Here is a 22,457-nt window from a genome sequence, read left to right on the forward strand (position 1 = left end):
TCTCTGTGCCCTTTTATTCCATTGAAAGTATCACATGCTGAATGAGGGTAAAACGAGTAGCTGCTCGTTTGCTGAGCACCATCCATCCTGTGCAGGGGGCATGTGGAAACATAACGGGAACTGAGCACTCAGATCAGGTGGCTTTGAAAATCTCAGCCTTATTTTCCTATTGTACTAAACTAACTAACACTGACTCCCGCAGGGATGGGAGGCGCTACTCGTTGCCTGGGGGCATCTCCTGCTTGCAGCTCCTTTGCATGACCCCTCCCGTAAAAGTTTCAAAGATGTAGCCATGTCAGTCTGTATCAGCAAAAACAACGAGGAGTTCTTGTGGCACCTTAGAGACTAACACATTTATTTGGGCATAAACTTTCGTGGGCTAGAACCCACTTCATCACGAAGTCTCTAAGGTACCACAAGGACTCCTCCCGTAAAGTCACTCCTTCCACGGGTGCATTCAGGGCTCGGGCAGGCCATACCTGCTGCAGGGAACCTCACATCAGAGCGAAACCAGACTCAACGGCTTCCTGTCAGAGATATGAAGAATACGAGACAGGAGTGAGAAACCACAGCCATCCCCCTATGACTTGTCCCAGCACTGAACGGGCTGTGATTGTTCTTGAGAAAGGGCTGTGCCTTGCCAGCACTCACCACACCAGCGCAGCTGGTGCCCCCCAAGCAGTGCACCGGGACTGACTAAAAAGAAGCAAGACAAGAAATCTCTTTGGGACTGGCGCGCCTGCTCTCGCCACCACCAAAATGGCAGGGGCTCCGGCGCTGGGAGGAAACGGACCACACAACAAGGACAGACCAATTGGAGCCCCTCCTTCTATCGCTTCAGTTTCTTACATGGGCGCCTGTCGCTGGGAGGGCATCTGAGCACCTCCCAGAAAGGAGAGTGCAAGGAAGAGACCGGCCTTCCTTCTGCAGCTCGAGGTCTGGCTGGCATCTGAAAGGGTTTTGCACCCCAGGGAGAGTTCATTGATCTCACTATCCTTGCTAGTGCCCCCATCTGCCCCACACTAGCACTGAAATACAATAATGCAGAGCAGGGGGTCACATTTACCCCTCCCCCCAACCTCACTCCTCTGCCCCATTTATTCCTGAGGGGGCAAAGGGGAGCAACTAGCCATTTCCAAGGCACTGGTTAATCCTCACAACACCCCTGTGAGGTAGGTAAGTGTACGAGCCTTTTATAGACGGGGAAGCTGAGTACCAGCGACACGCTCAGGTCTCAGCAAGTCTGTGTCAGAGCTGGAACCAGGACTCAGAGCTCCTGGCTCTCAGACCCAGGTCCTGCTCAGTGCCCTCAGTCACCCCACCAGCCACTTGACTCAGAATTAGCCAGTCCACTCAGACATCCTTTTCCACTAACACAGACAGCTTGGCTTCTCTGTGCAAGTCACACATCTCTGAAAAGCCTCAGCTTGGCCGAGCCCCATCTTCTCAAACACTGAACCAGCTCTCCAGGTCAGGGTAGATTTGCCCCTGGGCCAGGTGGGGGTACTTGGTGCAGATGGTGCAGAACCGTTCTTGCCAGTCTGTGTAGAGCTTCACCCCATACCTCTTCCTCCACTCGAAGAAGGCCCTGTAGCGGCTGGAGTTCATGGTCTTCAAGAAGCTGGCCAGCTCCTTCATGGAGCCGAAGTCCTCAATGTGGATGAAGGAGTCTGCAGGGATGAACTTCTCGTAGTTGGTTCGGGGGGGCCCCAGCACCACCGGCACGGTGCCGGCCAGCAGCGCATTCCTCCACAGCTTCTCAGTGATGTAGTCCTGGTGGATGGAGTTCTCAAAGGCCAGGTAGAACTTGTATTTGGAGGTGGTCGGCAAGAGGCAGTCTGGGCACAGTGGCTTCTTGTTTGCTTTCCCGTACACGTTCACTTGGAGGTGCCTGGACAGCTCTCTGTAGACCTGGGCCCTCTTCTGAGTCCGGTGGTAGTTACTGATGACCCAGGACACCAAGCCGGTTTTAGTTGGAATGTCCACGCTGGCTGATGAATGGCGCACAAGCTCCCCATAAGGCATGAAGATGTCTGAGTCTTGTCTGTATGTCATGACCCAATTGAAGGTTCGGTTCCATCCAGTCAGTGCCTTAGTGTTGGTGGGGGACTCCAGGGTAACCCACACCCAGTTTTGTCCAGGAGGCCTCCTTTCTGTTGGGAGTCTTTCCTTGTCCTTCTGCAGCTCCTGGTGATGGAACACCACAACATCTGCCTGGCTAAAGAGCCTGTGATCCCCCGTCACCTGGCAGCCCTTGATCCTGTAGTGGTCTGCGCAAACATCAGTGCTGAGGTTCTGGGTGTGACGGAAGGGCCAGTGCCAGATCAGCACTGTCAGGGGTTTGCTGTGCCCCAGGGCTGGGCCAGGGACCTCAGATTGGTAGTCAAGGAAATTCAGATTCCAGAGAATGATTGCAAATGTTATTGTACTGGCCAAGGCCTTCAGCATAGACAAGGAGCAAGTTTGCATCTTGAGCAGCAGCTTACGTTGCACCTGCAGTGCTGAGCTGCTGGGAGAGTTGGGTTCTTGGCAGAATTTCTGCTTCATGAACAGTGTTGAGTCCAGCCCCTGGAATGGAGAAGAAGGAGGGTAAAAATCAGCCTCCAACATATAACAATGCACCTTCTGCAGCCTCCTCTTTTCAGGGTGCAGGTGTGTGAGCATCTTGGTGGATTGGGAGGAAACTGAAGGGGACGCAGGGAACTCGCAGATGGAAGGAAAGGAGAAGAGCTGATCTCACTAGCATAGCTAAGGTCGTTACAGAACGTGGTCACTGATCTGTGTGACCGGGTTTACAGGACTCTTGCTGCCCCTTGGATGGGACCCTCCTGCCATGAGCTGTCCCAGCCCAGTGCTGCCCAGAGGCGATGCCTTGTATGAGGTTTTGGGGATTACATTTCAGCAGAGGGCTGCAGAGTTGGATGAGGGAAGCACTTCCTAGCTGGAGCAGACTCTGGTGCAGTTGAGACTAGCCAGTCTCGGGCCCTTAGGAAGAGACTGGGCAATGCCCGGGGTGGGAGAGGGGCTGCTGTTTAGCAGCCAGGACAAGACGTTTGAGCCCTAGGATAGCTGCAGCGTGCATGTAGATGGCTCTATTTTCATTCTGCGCAAGGGTTTAAACAGCATGAAGGGGATGTGGTCACATGCTGGAAGGTTTGTATTTATTTATGGTGGTTATAACCATGATACCCCTGAGAGGTGTGTTTTTGCAGAAGCGGGGCCTCTGCAGTTTATTTCCAGCTGCAAAGCTCAGAGCCCTGCCTCAACAGCCCTGGCATGAGAGCCCCAGTAGCTGGATGCTCACAAACACACCAGCTGGTCCAATTCCATAGTCTCCAGAGAGTGACCTGCCTAGGGTGACCATATTTCCCTGAGCTGAATACAGGACACCCGGTAAAATTACTCTTATTCAAGCGAGTTCAACGGCAACCAGTCAGAACTAGGCAGTACAAACGCTCAAATTAACACCAAGTTGACTGAGCCCCTGGTAAAAAGAAATACTGGGTAGTTGGATTCTTTGTATTTGCCTTCTTATCTTTAGGGCTCACAGGGAGAGAGGTGACACACATACACTCCAGTATACCTCTGTCTCACGGGGGGTGACCGACCAACCCTCTCCTCCCTGCCTGACATTCTCCACCCTCCGTGCCTGGCTGGGCCCCAGGGACAGACCCACCTCTCCTGGTACCTGGTGCTCCATCTTCCCAAGGCAACTGGCATGTGTGTGGGTTGGGGATGGGGATGCAGGGTCACATGCACCCCTCCCCCCAGATTTCTGCAGGGTTCCCACCAGCGTGTGGCCAGCAGCAGCCTTTCGGCACTGTGTGGGAGGGAAAGGACGGGAGCTGCTTCCAGCCATGGGGGGTGGGGTGGGGTAGGAATGCCCTGGCCTGTGTCTTTGCTGAGTTCAGCTTCCCCCATCCCCACCATGGCTGGATGTGGAAGCAGCTTGTCCCTTCCTACCCACAAAGTATTAAAATGCAGCTAACGCCTCCAGGCTGCTGCTGGCCACTGACATTACCAGACGCTTCCTGTCCCCCAGCTACAGTGCAGGCAGGAAGGGGTTAAGCCCTAAGGAAGCATTGTGCACCTGGGCCCAGGGAACCTGACTGCAGGGCCCACAGCGAACCCATCCAGAGAGGTGGCTCAGCAGGGGAGGGTGCTTAGGAGACGGAGCAGCCCCACGATCCCTGGGGAATGGACCCAGGGCTGGGGCGGGGAGGGGGAGGGAGGGACAGGTGAAGAGGGTGCTACGTACCTGCCCCAGGATGGGTAGGGGACTGCTGTGGACCTACAGGTTTGGGGTATGAACCATCTGGAAATCGCTGCCCCCCACACTCAGGAGCTTAGCTGAGTGGCAGAGAGGGCTCCCTGTGCCAGCGCTGTGCGGGGCTTTGGCACATGCAGGGCTCAGGTCCTCCTGGCCAGCTCCTGAGGCTGGAGGCTATTGGGTTTTCCAAAGGTGCCAGCCCAGCCAGAGGCGGCGGGGGAAGGAAGGAACCTGCCAGCCAGGCTGCTGGCAAGCTGAGCGCTCCGACCAGGGGCTGGTTCTCCCCACGGCCCTGGGAGCGGGACGCACCCATCTGGTGGGATATGGGGAGCAGCGGGGCTGGAGGTAGTGGTGAAAGGGCAAAGCAGGGAGAGGACAGTGAGAGGGGGAGCACATAAAGCACCAAGGGGTGGGCAGCCAAGGTAACATGTAACCGGCCTCTGCCTGGCACCTGCCCACACTCACCAGTCACCGCCATCCAGACGTGGGACGGGGCCCTGGTGGCTGAAAGCCAGCATGCAGCGGGGCTGTGCTGACAGATCTGGACAGGGGAGTGGCTGGCCCCACACACTGCATCCTTATCCCACCTCCAGCCTTGCACCTCCACTCCCATCATCAGCCACTGGACCCCCCAACTCACTGCTGGTGGGCAGGCAGCTGGCGAGCAGGGATCCGTCCAGCAGCAGGACCCACCAGACAGAAAATACAGGACAATTTGCCTGTCTTTAAGAAAAAGTTGGGCCACTTGCAGGAGGGCTTAGCTATAGGACTGTCCCTTTAAAAACAGGAGGGCTGGTCACCCACCTGCCAGAAAACACAATGGCCAAGGCTAGACACACAGTCAGATGGGAGATAAGGTGTATGTTTTTAACAGTGAGGGAAATTAACCATTGGAATAATTTATTCAGGGTTGGGGGAGATTAGATTAGATTTTTTTTTAAGGCTCTGTGTTAGTTCCAAAGGAGTCGTTCTGGGGAGGCTCTCTGGCCTCTGTTCGACAGATGGTCAGCCTGGATGATCACAGCCAACCCTTCTACCTGTTGAAGCTACGAATCTATCACAAGTGGCCACTGATCTTGGGAGTCCATCTCGAGCCCTGGCTCACCCAGGCAGAGCTCCAGTGCTGCTTTTCAGTGGGAGCTGAGGGCACGGGTGTGCCAAGATGAGCATCCAAAATCAGACAGCACTTGTGAAAACTTGAGGGGGGCTCTGAGAGTCATGACTGGGGTGGAAAATGACTAGAGAAATGTTATTTACCCCACCACACAACACAAGAACCAGGGACACTCAATGAAATGAACAGGCAGCAGGTTTAAAACAAACAGAAGGAAGTATTTCTTCACACAACGCACAGTCACCCTGTTGCCAGGGGATGTTGTGAAGATCAAAAATATAACAGGGTTCAAAAAAGAACTAGATAAGTTCATGGAGGACAGGTCCGTTAATAGCTACGTGCATCCCTGACCATCTTGGCTACCCAATGCTCTGGGTGTCGCTACCCTGACTGCCAGAAGCTGGGAATGGGCGATGGGATCACTCGCTAATTGTCCTGTTCTGTTCATTCCCTCTGAAGCATCAGGCAGTGGTGCCTGTCAGATGACAGGACACTGTGCTAGATGAACGATTGGGCTGACCTAGTGTGGCCGTTCTGATGCGTTTGGGGCTGTGGTTCTGATTATTTAACCTCATCTCTGGTTCATTCCGTACACCAGCCCCAGGACTGACCAGGCTGCAGTGGATAGCAATACTGCCTACACCATTCACACACAGTCTCATAGGAGTATGCAGATCCCACTGTCTATCTCTAAGTACTTTACAAAGGGTGGAGGAGGAAGTGTTGCGATCCCAGTATTATAGAGGGGGGAAGTGAGGCAGAGGAAGCAATTTGTCCACGGTCATGCAGAGAGTCATGAGCAGAACTGGCAACAGAACCTGGGTCTCCTGCTGCCTTTTGAGGCCATTAACAGAGAATACTCATTCCTGCACTACTTTAAATACAAATAAACACTTTTCAGGCAGCAAGATCAATTAACTGAGAGCTTTTCTATATGGAGACTTAATCTGTGGCAAACTGGGGTGTACATCTACCATGCACCAGTTTGCCATGCATTGTCCATGCGGACCCTGCTACAGCGCACGAAAAGTTCCATAGTGTGCTTTGACCTCTTGTTGAGTGAAATTGCCTGCACAACCTTAATTCATCCCCTTTGAGTTTGTGCATTATGAGACAGTCTTTAATTACATACTGTTTCGTCCACAAGACCCCAGTCTCCTTCAGTGCGCAGGATGAGCCTGTGCTGGGGCTGAATCTGTGTTGTGTCGTAGAGAACATTGTCTGTAGGGTCCCCGTGCGCTGCTCCTTGCAGAATTTGGAAGGTGGGTCCTGCATAAGGCAAGGGCTTGCAGGAAGAGAAAGGACAGTCTGACGGCTAAGGCAGTTGAACACTTTCCCAGAGAGCTGGATTCTATCCAACCCTGTGCTACAGAGCTGTGTGAGGATGGGCAAATCACTTCCATGAAACCCTTCACAGATGGTCACTATGGGTTTGCTCATTTGCTGAGTGCCCAGTGTGCGACCCTCAGGGCTGATTTGCTGATGTGCTGAGCACTGGGAGCTGCACATCAAGGGCTCCAGCACGCTGAAGAATAAGGAGCGCGACATCTCAAATGCGGCACCCAAAAGTAGTGACCACTTGTAACCTTTAATCTCGCTGGGTCTTAGCCCCCCCCAATCTATAACATGGAGCAAATACTGCCCCTCCTCTCGCAGTGGGGTGGTGTTTGTAAAGTAGCCAGATACTTCCGTGAGGAGCGCCACAGGAGAGCCCAGGAGCAAATTAACCATTGTGTCTTCAGAGCAAGGTTTGAATAGTGCGTAATAACTAACCTCTGGGGCCATATGCTGAACAGCGCGGAGAAAACAAAATATAGACTGGGGGCTCCTTTACCTGTCCTGTGCACTGAGAGAGGTCAGGGGCTCGTGGAAAAAATAGCATTTGATCATGTGATTAAAGACTGTATCATAACACACGTGCACACAGGGACGTGGCAAACGAAGGCTGAACACGCACCTTTAATTCAGGCATTTATTAACCTGAGAGGACTTGACTTTGCAACCTCAGTAACATTCTTTCACTGTAGTTTTTGCATGTGTGTGTATAGCCGAGGGGTAAAACCTAGGGGAAGAGGCAGGAGAACACAGAAGTAGGGCCCAGTTGTGTTGCCCCCACACCTTGTGTGGTCACATACATCAATACAAAGTGGGTGGCAAATGCTACCAGATCAGAATAGGAGCACTTTGCACGGGTGTAACTGACCACACACGCAGCTGTGCAATGGAGAACTGCCCGAGGCCTGATCCACACTGAGTTTGTGTCCTGGTGTAGCTGTCAGTAAGAGCTCTCCTGATACAATTACACCAGCACAGCCCCTATTGTGGAGATGCGACAATGGTATAAAGGGGCCTTTATCCAATCTAGCATGTTCTCCTTCCTGGAGAGGATTTTCCTACACTAGTGTAGCTAAAGTGACACAATTTTTGTGTGTAGACAAGCTCTTAGAATTCAGAATCTTTGAAAATTAAGCACAGCTTTGATTTATTGAGCGTCACAGAGCCCCCTCAGGGCTCCCATCCCGCGCTCCAGGGTCCGTGCCATGAAAAACACATGCTCCAAGTCTCCGAGAATAACATCAATAAAGGCAGCAAAAGCTGGACTAGAACTAAAGGCAGTGGCCATCAGTGGCTGTGCTGCAATCACCCGCAGGTCAGCAGTGCCCAAGCAGGTTTCCGTGTTTGTAACAAAGCCTGGAAGATATTTCAATCCCCTCCACAGCCGGAGCTGCCAGCCTGTTCAATCATTTGACATTTTGCACATGTGAAGGATTGAGTTTTGCCAAAGAGCTCAGAGCTGGATTTCCAAATGTTCAGCACTCAAAATATGGGCCCGATTTAAAAAAAACCAGCTCAGCACCCAATGTGCACCCAACGTGCCCAATGCCTGGGAGAATCTGGCTTCTGAGGGTAAAATTTTCCAAAGTCGCTAGGTGACTTTGAAGCCTAATTTCATTGAATGCCAATGAAACTTAAGCTCCTAAATCACTTTGGGGACTTATGAATTTTTTTACCTTTGTTGCCTAGCTGATCTGCTTAAACACTGATTTAAAAAATAATCTTATAGTCAGTTTCATGTTCTTCCCCCGACCTCCGGAGAAAGGCTGCTTCTGAGACACATCCCTTCTTTTCTTCCTCTCCTGTCTCTAGACAATATAGCGGCTGGGATTTAGTTGCAGAAAAACTCACGTACCTGAAGAGACAGGAAAGCTCTGCTTCCCTGAATCCTCTTTGTGGAATATACAGAGAACGAATGTTAGGTGACAACTAATCCATGCCTCACTCAGTGCAGCCCTGTTCCCTACAGTCCAGACTCCAGAGCTGTACTAAGTTACATCTTCAGTGAAAAGCACCGGTGCGTCCATCATTCCCTTTGGGAGACTGGATCGCACTGCTAGGCTATTTTCACCCCTCTGTTATCGGATCAAACCCTTCCTCAGCACACTACTTACTCAGGCAGAGAGGAATTGGGAGCCTGGCCTGGGGTTCACATTTTGGCCTAGCGAGATTTAAATTGTACTTGGTTTGCAAGGAAGGAAGGTTAGCCCTTGATTCTGGAGCCGCCTCGTGGGAGTGGCGCTGAGATGTCTATTTCAAATGTTCCTCACTAACATGTCGCGATGGTTAGAACAATTCCTGTTCACAGAAGGACATTGAAGAGCAAGTTTTGGTTTTAAATGCAATGAAGTCATGTCACCCCCCTGTTAAACAGCGAGGTTTGGTTTTCTTGCATTTTCATTTTATCTTGTTTAATGGAGCATTGTGCAGCATTTTCCTGACTCTTTCTAGAGGAGCTGCTGTCGCAGAGCGCTATTCACTAATCTTTCTGCACAGTGTTGAAGATTGTGTAGCCCTGGTCCAAAATGCACCAGCTTCTACCCATCTGACTGCTGCGTTCCTGGCTGCTTTGCTAGCATTGATTTTAGGCAGTGGCATGAGCTCAGAGACTTACCCTCCGGTAGTATCAGAAGCACCGTAGTGTGATCTTGTCTGCTGGGTAATGCTGAAGGAATCCATCCAGCTGAGGGCTGCGAGTAGGCTGTGGTCACTCGATAACTTCTGCTTTTCTGTGGTGTCACCATCTCCTCTTCCTCCACAACCTTTCCTGTTGCTTGTTCAGCTGTTTCTAGAGAAGGTTTTCTCAATGTACCCAGCCACTCCCCACCAGGCTTTGCTTTCACTCCTAGGTACCAGCTCCAAGAAGCAGTGCTGGGCTTTCAAGCAAGGCTGGAGAGGACAGCTGATATCCCTCCATCTCCAGCCCTCCATGAGGTAGCCAGTGAAGGGAAACCCTTTCTTGCTTTCCTTACATGATGACCTGAGCTTGCTTACTTGTGCTCTCTCTCTTCCTCTCTCCCCTCCAGGCCCCACCCCTGCTCAATAAAAAAAGTTGTGGTTATTTTTTTTCCTGGGTTTTCCCCATTTGTTTTCTCCAGCCTGTCACCTTCTGCATTCTCTGGCTTGTGGGGGATATTGGCCACTTTCCCAGCCCTAATCAAGGCATTTGGGGTTCACGTCGCCAAGAAAGACATTTTTCTCCCTAGCATTTGAGTTAAATGAAAATTCACAAAACTATCACCCCAAATCCCTTCCTCTCTCTGCTAGTCACGTTAGCATTTGAATTTGAGTTAAATGAAAATTCACAAAACTATCACCCCAAATCCCTTCCTCTCTCTGCTAATCACGTTCCTCTTTCTTGGCAGCAGACGCCTGCTAGTTTTCCGGTCAGCCAGAGAGTCTGCCAGACAAGATTGCTCATTAAAATACAAGTTGCCAGGGGGGTGGGTGTGGGACAGGGGAAGGGGATAACACTTTGGAGCCCTTTCACTCTCCTTCATAAAGAAGCAGAAAATGGCATGTCCTCGTTCAGAGATTTATTTCTTCCTCTTTCACCTATTCCATAAACAGATGAGTGTGTGCTGGGTGGGGAGGGGACGTCCTGGTGACAAAATGGGCTACAAAAGAACCAAGCTTTGGAGGTTTTGATCTCTGCCATGCTCATGGAAATGTCTTCGGTGGCGCTCTGCACAATGTGTTACTTTACGCAGCAGTGGCAGAGTTAACTGCACCTCCTGTAGGTGGGCTAGTTACAACAGCAGACACCAGTGGGGATCCTGTGTGGGGAAACCAGTGAGAGATTGTGGGGAACAAGCTTTTCCCTTTCAGCTCTGATCCTCCCATCGAGCTCCCCCACACTGTCTGAGTCCTGGGAGATTCACTGCAGATTTTAACCTACCCCCATCATGAATAGAATGCATACTACAGACCACTGAGCTCCCAGAGACAATCAGTCAGGCACTGTCTTTATCTGCAGGGTGCACATATCAGAGAAAAACCTTTAGCAAGGAAGTGCACTTTCCATGGGGCTGTGAGCTCTGTGGGTTGGGCTGGGTTTTTCATGGGGTATGTGCACCATGGCTGCGTTGAGCCCTTCGTGCAATGCCTGTAATGTGGTCAGCCTTGATCCTGTCAGGTCGGGTCACTGCATCAGGAGGGTGTGACATTTGTGTCACTGCCTTGGCACGCAGTGCTGGGCAGCCGCGTTGTTCCTAGAGATATTTGAGTCTGATTTCTGCTGTCCTGTGCTCTGAGTAGTGGAGGCTCTGGGGTGGTGATAAATACTAATAATACTGGTACCTAGCACTTACATAGTTCTCTTCATCTACAGGGCTCAAAGCACTTTACGAATGAAGGTGAGATCCTTATCTCCATTTCACGGATGGGGAAACTGAGCCCTAGAAAAGGGAAATGACTTGCCCAGGGTCATTCAGCAGAGCTGACAGCTGCCTCCAGATCTCCTGATTCCCAGTCCAGTGCTCAGTCCACTAGACCACAGTGCCTCTAAAGCTGACCCATGATCTCTCCCTGCCCTCTGTATGGCAGTGACGGGGATTGCCTGATGGTCATGGGGATTGCTTAGGCATGGATTCATCGAGTCCAAGGCCAAAAAGGCCCACTGGGAACATCTAGTCTGACCCCCTGTACAACACAGTCATCCCTAGAGCAGAGCTTTTAGAAAACCACCTGATCGTAACTTAAAAAATAGTCATGGATGGTGAATCCACTCCTCCCCCCCCCTCGGTAAATTGTTCTGGTGGTTAAGGAGCACAGTGCAACTGCTGGGCTTAGCAGGGTTTACTTTTCTTTGGAGTTCCAGCAGATTTGCCAGCCAGCCCTCTGCTGGGGTCGGTAGTAAGCAGTATGGCAGATACTGGCTGCAGTGTCTGGGCAGAAAGATTTCCCACCTGGATGTACAGTTGAAATCATTTTTTTTTTTCATGGAACTGTCAACCCTGAGCTCACATTTCAATTATCCTGGCGGAGATTTCAAAAGAACTTTTAGAAATGACACAAACCAATTTCGTTTCAACTTTCAGCGTCCAAACAACAACAAAAACCCAACCCCAGGGCGAAGGAGGTTGTGAATGAAACAGGGTGTGAACGAACCAGGAAGGGTGGTTTGTGTAGAAGCCTCACGTCTAAAGCTTAGCAGTGGGATGCACTAGGTGTGAAGCTTCCCACAGGGCAGCAGATGTTTTTCATCTGGAATGAAGATTTTTTGGGGGGATAAACATTTTGCGAGCGGTGTTGGTTTTCTGCCTGATTCATGTGGCTCCTGCAGTGCTTCAGGCAGTGGGTCGCAAATGTTTGTTCTAGTGGCCCCCCTTGCACACAGCCAGCCTCTGAGTGCGACCCCTTCTTATACATTAAAAACACTTGAAATATATTTAACTCCATTATAAATGTTGGAGGCAAGCGGGGTTTGGGGTGGAGGTTGACAGCTCGCGACCCTCCCATGTAAGAAGCTTGTGAGCCCCTGAGAGGTCCCAACCCCCCGTTTGACAACCCCTGACTTAAGGTGTGGGGGTCACAAGGGTTCACAAACCAAGCCAAAAAAAAATGTAAAAACTGAGCTGGGTGGCTGAGGGGCACACGTTAAACACTCTTATTACCACAGCTACTCCCGGGGTAGGGTAGCTACTTCCTCCGCTTTCAGCAGCAGTTCCCTGCAAGGAGATTCATAAGAAATCTGGGTCCACCCCTGCATGGTCTTGCCCCAGGGCACCTGCCCAGCCACAGTAATTCTGTGTGGGCACAGGCTGGTGTGCTCCAGCCAGCCCCCTCCACCCTTGCTCAGAGCTCCTGTCCCGGACCCGACAGGCCTGTGCAGGTGCAGGCCAGTGGGCTCCAGCCAGCCCCCTCCGCCCTTGCTAAAAGCTCCTGCCCCAGACCCGACAAGCCTGTGCGGGCACAGCCCGGAGGGCTCCAGCCAGCCCCCTATGACTTTGCTCAACCCGCCCCAGACCCGACAGGCCTGTGTGGGTGCAGGCTGGAGGGCTCCAGCCAGCCCCCTCCGCCCTTGCTCAAAGCTCCTGCCCCGGACCCGACAGGCTGGCAGGCTTCTGACTCAGTGTGGTACTGGGTGCCGCCGTCTGTGTCCTGTCACAATCTGACTGCAAACAGGATGCCAGGCTCATTCAGGACCCCAGTGACTCATCCTGAAACTGCCACCCGCTCACATGGGACTGGCAGCCTTTTTGCTCTCCCTGAACTCTCCTCCCTCACCCCGCCGCCCCCACTGGCATGTTGCTGCCACAGAAAAGGGAAGGAGAGCAGGTGTGTGCCATATATAGGGACAGGATCTCTGTTCCCCTGCAAGTCAGCCCCCAGCAGACCCCTGACAGTCCCAGTTCCCGTTCCCAATCATGCCACTCGGCAAGGCTCCATGTCATTATCTGTATCACAGCAGAGCAGGGTCTCAATGTGCTAGGTGCCGTACAAACACATAGCAAGAGATAGTATCCACAGACAAAGGGTGGATGGGGAAACTGAGACACGGAGAAGGGACATGACTTCCCCAAGGTCACACAGCAGAGGCAAAGATAGAACCCAAGCCTCCTGAGTCCTGGTTCATTGCTTTGGTCCCTGAACCATGCTGCCCTCGGCTGCTGGCGGTGATTTGGGCACAGCCTGCTGGGAATTGCATGGCACTGGTCGTCATGGGATAGTGCCATGGGTGGGCGAATCTGAACACTGGACTCCCTCCCACCAAACCAGTCACCAGGCATTGGGCTCCCTCCACCCCCTGGGGTTGCTCAGGGCAACCGAGGCAGGATCTGGCCCTGCTGTGTAGGTTGAAATCTCTTCAACAGAGGAGACCCTAGAATTCCCCAGGCCCTGCTGGCCAGATTCCTCAGCTCCTGTGTGGCACGAGAGGACAGTGCCCTCACTGCCTTTCCCTGCCTCTAGACCCTCAACTCCTTGCGGAGACAAAATGCCAACCTCCCCTTTCGCTGCTAGAGGGCATTCTGCCAGGTCAGGGCAGTGCTGCAGCCGCAAATTAGCAGCCCTGGGTCCCTTCCCCTGTGCTAAATCCAGCACAAGGGGGTTTTCCTCAAGGCTTCAGGCTAATCCCCCTTCGGTCCCCTCCCCCAAGCGCTCTGGGGAGCGGGGGTCCCTAGGCAAACCAGCGGGAAGAGCCCTGAAGAGTTCCCAGGGGCTCCAGCAGCTACTTGCCCTCAGCCAACTGTTTCAGTGTCTCGCTGATGCCAGGAGTAGGAAGTGTCATGTGGTTCAGGCAACGCCCCCGGCACCCTCTGAGGCCAGCTACAGCTCAGAGTTGGGTGTTTTTTCCTACCCAAATGTGTGTCCTATTTCCTGTTATCTGCACACAGCCCCCCCCGCTCGCTGATCGTAAGCCAGATAGGTGGTTTGCAGCCCAAATTCCGCCTCGCTGGGTTTAATCATCCTATGCTGATCTCCTGAGAACAAGCGCTGTCACCCACACCCAAGAGAAAAGAGAGGAGGCCACAGGAGTGCCCAAGGGCACGGGCAGTGCGCATGAGAACATCCCTGCTGTGAAGGCCAGACCACAAGAAGCCTGCGGCTGCCTAGGGCCCTGTGTCACTGGGCTGCAAGCAGCAGGCACTCTAAGCTTCAGCGCCGCTCCTGCCCCAAACACTCGACTGCATGCCCCTTGAGCTAAAGGAGAATCTCCATTGGCCCATGGTGGCATGGGGTCTATGACACACAGCTGAGGGTTTTTTGATTACACCCAGTAGAGGGCAGTGGAATGGGGGAGGCCAGTTCACTCCAATACAAAATTTCACCTGGGGCAAAGCCACCTACTTTCCATTGCACTGCTAGGAAGTGAGGACAGATATTCAGCTCCCGAGGTGCTGTCACTCCACCGTGTCATGTCCTCCTGGAGAAAGGTCCCCCGAGAGTGGGGGCTGGGATCTGTACAAACAGCCCCCTGGAGCCTGCTGGCTGTTGCATGGCAGGAGCCTACCTTGGCAGGTCTCACACTTTCCCCACCCTCGCTCTGTGGGAGCTCATGCTGCGATCAGAGGGGTGGGCTGAGCTCTTTACAACTCAGCCTTCAGTGAGAAAGATCTTATTGGCCAAGTCAGCCCCGGTCGAATCGTGAAAGTCAACGAATGGCTACGCAGGTGGTGTCGGAGAGAAGGCTTTGGATTCTTCAACCATGGGATGGTGTTCCAAGAAGAAGGAATGCTAGGCAGAGATGGCCTCCACCTAACGAAGAGAGGGAAGAGCATCTTCGCAAGCAGGCTGGCTAACTTGGAGGAGGGCTTTAAACTGGGTTCACCGGGGGAAGGAGACCAAAGCCCTGTGATAAGTGGGGAAATGGGGTACCGGGAGGAAGCACCAGCAGGAGAGTGCAAGATGGGAGGACTCCTGCTTCATACTGAGAAAGCGGGACAGTCAGCGAGTTATCTAAAGGGCCTATACACAAATGCAAGAAGCCTGGGAAACAAGCAGGGAGAAGTGGAAGTCCTGGCACAGTCAAGGAACTATGATGTGATTGGAATAACAGAAACTTGGTGGGATAACTCACATGACTGGAGCACTGTCATGGATGGATATAAACTGTTCAAGAAGGACAGACAGGGCAGAAAAGGTGGGGGAGTTGCACTGTGTGTAAGAGAGGGGTATGACTGCTCAGAGCTCTGGTATGAAACTGCAGAAAAACTTGAGAGTCTCTGGATTCAGTTTAGAAGTGTGAGCAACAACGGTGATGTCTAGGGTGACCAGACGTCCCGATAAAATTGGGACCGTCCCGATATTCAGGTGTTTGTCCTGCGTCCTGACCGATCTTTGTCCTGATATTTCGTTCCGCCGGCAGCACTTGCCTTATTTATTTAGTTATTTAGTTATTTGTCTGTTTATTTATTTATTTTTGCTACTCCACTGGAAGCACTCGGCTTTATTGGCTTTTTTTTTCCCCCCCTTGCTGCTCTGCCGGCAGCACTTGGCTTTTTTTCTTTTTTCTCTGCCGGCGGACCCCACCCCCTCTATGTGTCCCTATATTTTCTCCCTCTCATCTGGTCACCCTAGTGATGTCACGGTGGGAGTCTGCTATAGACCATCAGACCGGGGATGAGATGGACCAGGCTTTCTTCTGGCAACTAACAGAAGTTACTAGATTGCAGGCCCTGGTTCTCATGAGAGACTTGAATCACCCTGATATCTGCTGGGAGAGCAATACAGCAGTGCACAGACTATCCAGAAAGTTTTTGGAAATGTAGGGGACAATTTCCTGGTGCAAATGCTGGAAGAATCAACTGGGGCAGAGCTCTTCTTCAGCTGCTGCTCACAAACTGGGAAGAATTAGTAGGGGAAGCAAAAGTAGATGGGAACCTGGGAGGAAGTGACCATGAGGTGGTCGAGTTCAGGATCCTGACACAAGGAAGAAAGGAGAGCAGCAGAATACAGACCCTGGACTTGAGAAAAGCAGACTTTGACTCCCTCAGGGAGCTGATGGGCCGGATCCCTGGGGAAAATAACATGAGGGGGAAAGGAGTCCAGGAGAGCTGGCTGTATTTTAAAGAATCCTCCTTGAGGTTGCAGGAACAAACCATCCCAATGTGTAGGAAGAATAGTAAATATGGCAGGCAACCAGCTTGGCTTATCAGTGAAATCCTTGCTGATCTTAAACACAAAAAAGAAGCTTACAAGAAGTGGAGGAGTATAAAAATACTGCTCAGGCTGAAGGAGCGAAATCAGGAAGACCAAATCACACTTGGAGTCGCAGTAGCAAGAGGTGTTAAGAGTAACAAGAAGGGTTTTGTTGCTGGCAGATAACTGCCTGAGGCCAAGCAACAGCGGGGGGGTCCGTCGCCTGATGTGCCGCGCCAATAAACACACCAGGGTGGAGAAGCAAATTAAGGGTATGTCTACATCTAAAATTTTGCAGCGCTGGTTGTTACAGCTGTATTAGTACAGCTGTATAGGGCCAGCGCTGCAGAGTGGCCACACTTACAGCAACCAGCGCTGCAAGTGGTATTAGATGTGGCCATAGTGCAGCGCTGTTGGGCGGCTTCAAGGGGGGTTCGGGGAACGCGAGAGCAAACCGGGGAAGGAGACCAGCTTCGCCGCGGTTTGCTCTCGCGTTCCCCGAACCACTCTGCAAACCGCAGGGGAGGAGACCTGCTTGCTCGGGGGCTCGGGGAACGAGAGAGCAAACCGGGGAAGGAGACCAGCTTCGCCGCGGTTTGCTCTCGCGTTCCCCGAACCACTCTGCAAACCGCAGGGAAGGAGACCTGCTTGCTCGGGGGCTCGGGGAACGAGAGAGCAAACCGGGGAAGGAGACCAGCTTCGCCGCGGTTTGCTCTCGCGTTCCCCGAACCACCCTGCAAACCGCAGGGAAGGAGACCTGCTTGCTCGGGGTTCGGGGAACGCGAGAGCAAACCGGGGAAGGAGACCAGCTTGATTACCAGAGGCTTCCTCAGGTATGCTGGGATACCTGCTTATTCCACGGAGGTCAAGAAAAGCGCTGGTAAGTGCCTACACTTGATTACCAGCGCTGGATCACCAGCGCTGGATCCTCTACACCCGAGACAAAATGGGAGTACGGCCAGCGCTGCAAACAGGGAGTTGCAGCGCTGGTGATGCCCTGCAGATGTGTACACCTCCTACGTTGCAGCGCTGTAACCCCCTCACCAGCGCTGCAACTTTGTGATGTAGACAAGCCCTAAGTTTATATGAGCTTAGATAAGGTGCAAGGGAGAAACAATTTTAAATTTTGCACCCTTAAAACAAGCAGTTTTTTTTTTACATTTTAGTTGTTTACTACACAACTTCTTTGTGCTGACTAGCTAATTTTTTACTTTTTTTTAATTTAGCTGCAGTATTTTTTTTATTTAATTTTTTGTTTGTTTGTTTGTTTGTTTTTGCTGCTGAGATATGTATACAGTATTTTAAAACGGCCTTGAGCGTGCTTTAGCCTAGCTTTAATGTATTACAGCAGAGAACTGGCTGTTACAACCGAAAACTAACTACTAACACTACATTTTACAACTTTTAACATATTAGGTTACACTAGGTTACACAAAGTGTTTAACATGGAGGAATATTGGTTTATTGAGGCCTACAACAGGAGAGGGCTTCATTGACACTTGTGGTCTACCACCCGCCCGAGTTACCTAGGGTTATGCCAGAGTGACACCAACAACTCCCTCCTTTGAGAATACTCAACAAACTTTTGGCTGAGTGTTTTCACACTTAAAGGATAACGTGATTAAGCTTTAGGGAGCTGGAGTGCCTATAGCAAGCAAGCAAGAAAAGAGTAACAATACACAACACCACACCAGTGAGCAGGAGGTGAACAATGCCTTTCCCTAGTTTTTTCAGGTAACCAGCCCCAGAGGGAATTAGAAATAGTGGGTTTTCTTTTCTGGGCTTTTTACTGTTTAAAAGCCTGTTTGGCTGAGAGGATGTGCTTGTTAATATTTTGTGTGCTTTTTGGGACATAAGTACAGTATTTATTTATTATAAGGACGCACACTTCGCCCTGTGAAGCTACACTTTTACCCAGGAAGTGTTCACATATGTTTTTATGATTACAGATTAGATGGTATTTTTGATGCATCTGTAAGGGCAGTGGGCCAAGTCTGGTACTTAAGATTATTCCGAATGGCCATTAGCTGGTTATTTAGGAAATTTTGAATTTTTATACATACTAGATTTTATTGCAATGCTTTTTTAGCCTTAGTTATATTTAATACCATTTTTTTTGGTGTAGGACTATAATACACCTGTTATTTTATTATTTTTAGATACTGTTAAAAGGCATTTTTATTAATAGTATATATTATTAGTTACTGGAATGATTCTAATATGGGTAAAATTTTTAGTGGTAGAACAATCTTTTTAGGTATTTGTTATTTAAAATTTAATTAGAGAGAGCTATATATGCTGAAGGATTTATTTAAAACACAGAGCGCAACCTGTAGAATAAACCCCAAAATTTAATTAATATTATATTTTTAAGCATGGGTTTTATAAATGTTTTTTTACTAGTGTATAATTTTTTGTTTTTTTACTAGGGTTAGTTTTTAATGTTTATTTTAGTTAGGAATTTTTGGACTTTGGCAATTTTAGTGGAGCGAGTGTTTTTTTGTTTTTTTTTTTTAAACAGTTGTGGTGTAGCATTTTATAGGGGAGAGGTTACCAGCACATTATTTTGTAATGGTTTTGATTTTTTTTTAGAAAAATTTAAAGGCACAATAGATTTGTTAGTGGACAAGGGAGAGGTTACTAGCACTTTATTTTGTACTTTTTTTTTACTGTTTAGAAGGCACAGTGGAGCTAGAAGGTGAAATAGGCTAATTATTAGTAGGAGAATTTTTCCGATGTGGAGGGGTTTTTTTGCAGTGAGAATTTTGGGTTCAAGCAGTCAGTTTTTGACATTTTACAGCAATGTTGGTAGTTACTGGGACTTAATAAGGGCCTTTTCAGGGTGGAGCCAGAGCAGACTTTTGTTGGTGGACCTTTACATTAATTTAGTTTTTTGATTTCAAGGAGTGGCAGGGCTGCTAGGGTTTTTGGGTAGCTTTTTTTTACCTATGGAAAAAAAAAACTTAACACATTTTATTAGTGCCTGGCAGTGTTTTGCAAATTTTATAGCTGTGTGGGCAAATTTAAGCTTTTTTTTTTTAGTTGTTAGCCAAGTTTTAACTGTGAGCAGTGTTTTTGAGTGGAGTTAGTGTCTTATTGATAGCCTGAGCTTGCTAGCTAATTTTTTTTTTTTAGTTAACTTATTTTGTTGTTGTTGGGTTTTTTGGCTTTTTTTAATTTACAAAGGAAACTTTTATTTTTTACTTATATATTTTTTTTAATAATAAACACATAAACATTGCCATTATACAGTACATTAGTTTTATTATTTAATGTATGCTACATATACCCTTTTACTAAAATAACCTTATTACAGAACTTTGGAGTAACAAGCCAGGACAAGCACACCCATTTTGAGTTTACTTAATACAACTTTTAGTTCAATAGCTTTTCACCATCCCCAGCCCTCTGGCTAGAAATTTGAGGTAGCCAGAAAGATTCCATGTACAATATGGGGAGTGGGTTAACTTTTTATGTCCTTGCTTTTAAAGACTGTTGGTATGCAAATTTTAACAACAATTTTTGCAATTAACAGTTTGACCAGTAAAGTTTTTTTTTTTTTTACTTAAGGAAATGCATTAGACTTTAGTATATTACATTTTTCTGATTTATTTAAATACTTCGTAGTTTAAGCTGAACAAAACAAGTATTTGCATTTTAATTTAATTTTTTTGTTTGATTTTAAACTAGACTATTTTATAAAAATATTAAACACAAAAATTCCGGCCACAAGATAAACACCACAAGACAGAACATAGAACACAAAACATAATTTTTGTTGTGCCCGTAAATGCATGGTATGTTGAATGCTGTTTAGCTGGCATTAGTTTTTTTTTAATTATTTGAAAGACAAAAAAACAGGTCTACCCACCCCTTCTGGGCAGACAATTATTGCTTAAAATATACAAATACCTTTGTTAACTTTAGGCAAAACAGAGGAATTACCCCATATTTTTTGTATTTGTTTTATAGGCAGCCCAGGTTTTTAATTACATGACACTGTATACATTTTTTAACTAATTTAACTAAATTGTTTATAGCCAAACCATATGATTGCAATTTAATAATTTTTTTGCTTGAATTTATTTACAAACATTTTACAGACACCAAAAACTTTTTTTTTTAGCATTTTTACAAAGTTTAACTGCTGTTTTTTTAGCAACTGTAGAGTTAACTTCTCACTCTCCCTTAAATTACTTGCTTGTTTTTTAACAGCCACTTTTATTAATTTAACTTACTATTTTAAGTAAGTTCTAGGTATTTGAAATTCCAATGCTTACACTTACTTTTTTTTTTAACTACACCCTTAAAGTATTTTAACTTGTTTTTTAATTCTTTGTCTGTTGCCTGCCTGCCTGGGCCCGATTTTGCTTTTCTTGTTGAACCGTCCCTTCCATGGGCACCAACTTGTTTCACTACCAGTTTAGCTAGGAGGGTGGGCTTCTTAACTAGCCCCCACCCATCCTGGTCTTTTTCCTTAAACATTTTAACTTACAAGACTATTTAAGTTCTTCCTCGTGAGGCTTGTCACCTGGACAAAAACACATGGCCCATTGGGCAAAGGCCATTTACTTAACATATAATTTAAAGGACTATTTTTAGAGGGTTTACCCAGAGACTCATTTATTTGTTTGCTGACATTTAAACAGAAAAGTGAATTACATAGAGAGCAGAGGAAATTACAGTTTAAGCCAGGTTTTTCCGCTTTTATATACTGACTGCTACAGGGGACGGGGCAGAAGGATTTTAATTTGACCTCAGAGCTTCCTCGCACGCATGGCTTTTATTCCAAGGAATTACGAACGAGAGGTTCAGTTTCGCCCACACTTCTAACGCCCAAATGAACAGAGCGGAAAAACAACAGTAACCGGTTAAACAGAACAGAACCAGAACCAGATAGTGTTTCCTTATTCTATTAAGGCTTACTTTTACTTATGCAGTTTTTAACATATAACACCAACAGTACCAAGCAAAGCAAACATAAAATAACAAGGGTAAAACAAATAAATGGTGTAAATTTTGCAGGGCTCCCTCCTTCTTAATTGCTTACCAAACTGTGACAAATTTTTGTTACCAGTCTATTCCTCGTGTCAGGTGACCAGGCTGACACTACAGGATCGTTGGGGAAGATAAAGAAAACACACCATATAACTGAATTTTAAAGCTTTATTAATAAAATAATAAAACAACAATGGAGAGTATTGGGAACGCTTCCTTATTACTCAGGAAAACATTAATACCCCAAGCCCCTTTTATACCCACACACGTACGTCCAGACTGGCCACTTCTGTGTATAATGTTCAGAGAAGGGGGAGAGGTGGATGGGAGATTATCCTGTATACAGCTTGTCCAGAATTTTCAACATGCTTCCGCTTTTGGGAAGGCTGTTTTTTTACACCCTGAAATCTCCTGCGGTGTCTTTTTCAGAGATTCCAGTCCAGGTCAGCTGCCTATGGCTTCTTTGGTGTTACCAAGCCACACTGACTCCAGGGTTACAAAGGCACACTGTTGGATTTTACTGGACAGTTAATTTTTGCAAATGTAATCTTAGTTCTGTAACTTGTATTGCTTTTGGTTTGTCTCTGTTTATATTTTTTCACAGCCAGCTGGGGCTGAAAGCAGCCCCTCCCTGCACCAAGCACAGTCCGCGCTGATTCCTGACCCTGAACGCAGAGCAACCCCCCCCCCTTCCATCCCTGAGCCAAGATGATTTTTAAATTAACCCGTTTTTTTTTCTTAATAGACAAATTTGCTCACGCTGTGTTAGGGCTTTTTGGTGATTAAACGCTCCTCTTAGATGTATAATTTTATTTAGATTAGAGTACCTTCTAGTGGGCATTGTTTAGATGGATTTTTATGCATGTAAATATTCCAATTCTTTAAATACCTGCAGGCTGATGAACCATAATGTACGTACATGTAATATGCTGGGGTACTCTTAGGGGGTGAGATGGAATGTTTAGACTACCCCCTACCCATTTTCCACCTACACACACAGGGAGGGTGCCCTGTCCACGCTAGCGGCTTATAAACTAAGGATTTTTCCCTACAGGGTACTCACACAGGAGAGGCTAACGAGGATGGCCATGACCCTCCTACACCTCCCTTCAGCAAAGAGCGTTGGCTAGTCTCTGGGAGATGGCACCGCTTACTCTG

General features: G+C 48.5%; 1 protein-coding gene across 2 annotated transcripts; it reads right to left on the reverse strand.

Annotated features, from left to right (window-relative positions):
- Positions 1-352: 352 nt before the first annotated feature.
- Positions 353-22,457, reverse strand: FUT7 (fucosyltransferase 7). Of its 2 annotated transcripts, XM_030535871.1 has the most exons (5): positions 22,447-22,457; positions 22,403-22,406; positions 9,334-9,699; positions 6,517-6,653; positions 353-2,568 (listed from the first exon to the last, which is right to left on the reverse strand). In XM_030535871.1, exons 3-5 carry the CDS (start codon positions 9,461-9,463, stop codon positions 1,447-1,449), a joined length of 1,389 nt encoding a protein of 462 aa, XP_030391731.1. In that variant the 5' UTR covers positions 9,464-9,699; positions 22,403-22,406; positions 22,447-22,457; the 3' UTR covers positions 353-1,446. The 2 variants fall into 2 exon arrangements, with proteins under 2 accessions (XP_030391731.1, XP_030391730.1); XM_030535870.1 differs by lacking the exons at positions 22,403-22,406; positions 22,447-22,457 and having other exon boundaries at positions 9,334-9,915.

Source organism: Gopherus evgoodei, chromosome 16 (assembly GCF_007399415.2).
Source record: "Gopherus evgoodei ecotype Sinaloan lineage chromosome 16, rGopEvg1_v1.p, whole genome shotgun sequence".
Taxonomy (NCBI): domain Eukaryota; kingdom Metazoa; phylum Chordata; order Testudines; family Testudinidae; genus Gopherus; species Gopherus evgoodei.

Bases quoted from the DNA above. Each gene is read 5' to 3' on its own strand.
- FUT7 (XM_030535871.1), bottom strand. From the start codon at position 9,463: ATGGTGACACCACAGAAAAGCAGAAGTTATCGAGTGACCACAGCCTAC. The intron at 6,654-9,333 runs GTAAGTCTCTGA...TGCCTTATGCAG, and splicing joins GCTTCTGATACTACCGGAGG to GACCCACCTTCCAAATTCTG. The intron at 2,569-6,516 runs GTATGTAATTAA...TCTCCATTCCAG, and splicing joins GGGGTCTTGTGGACGAAACA to GGGCTGGACTCAACACTGTT.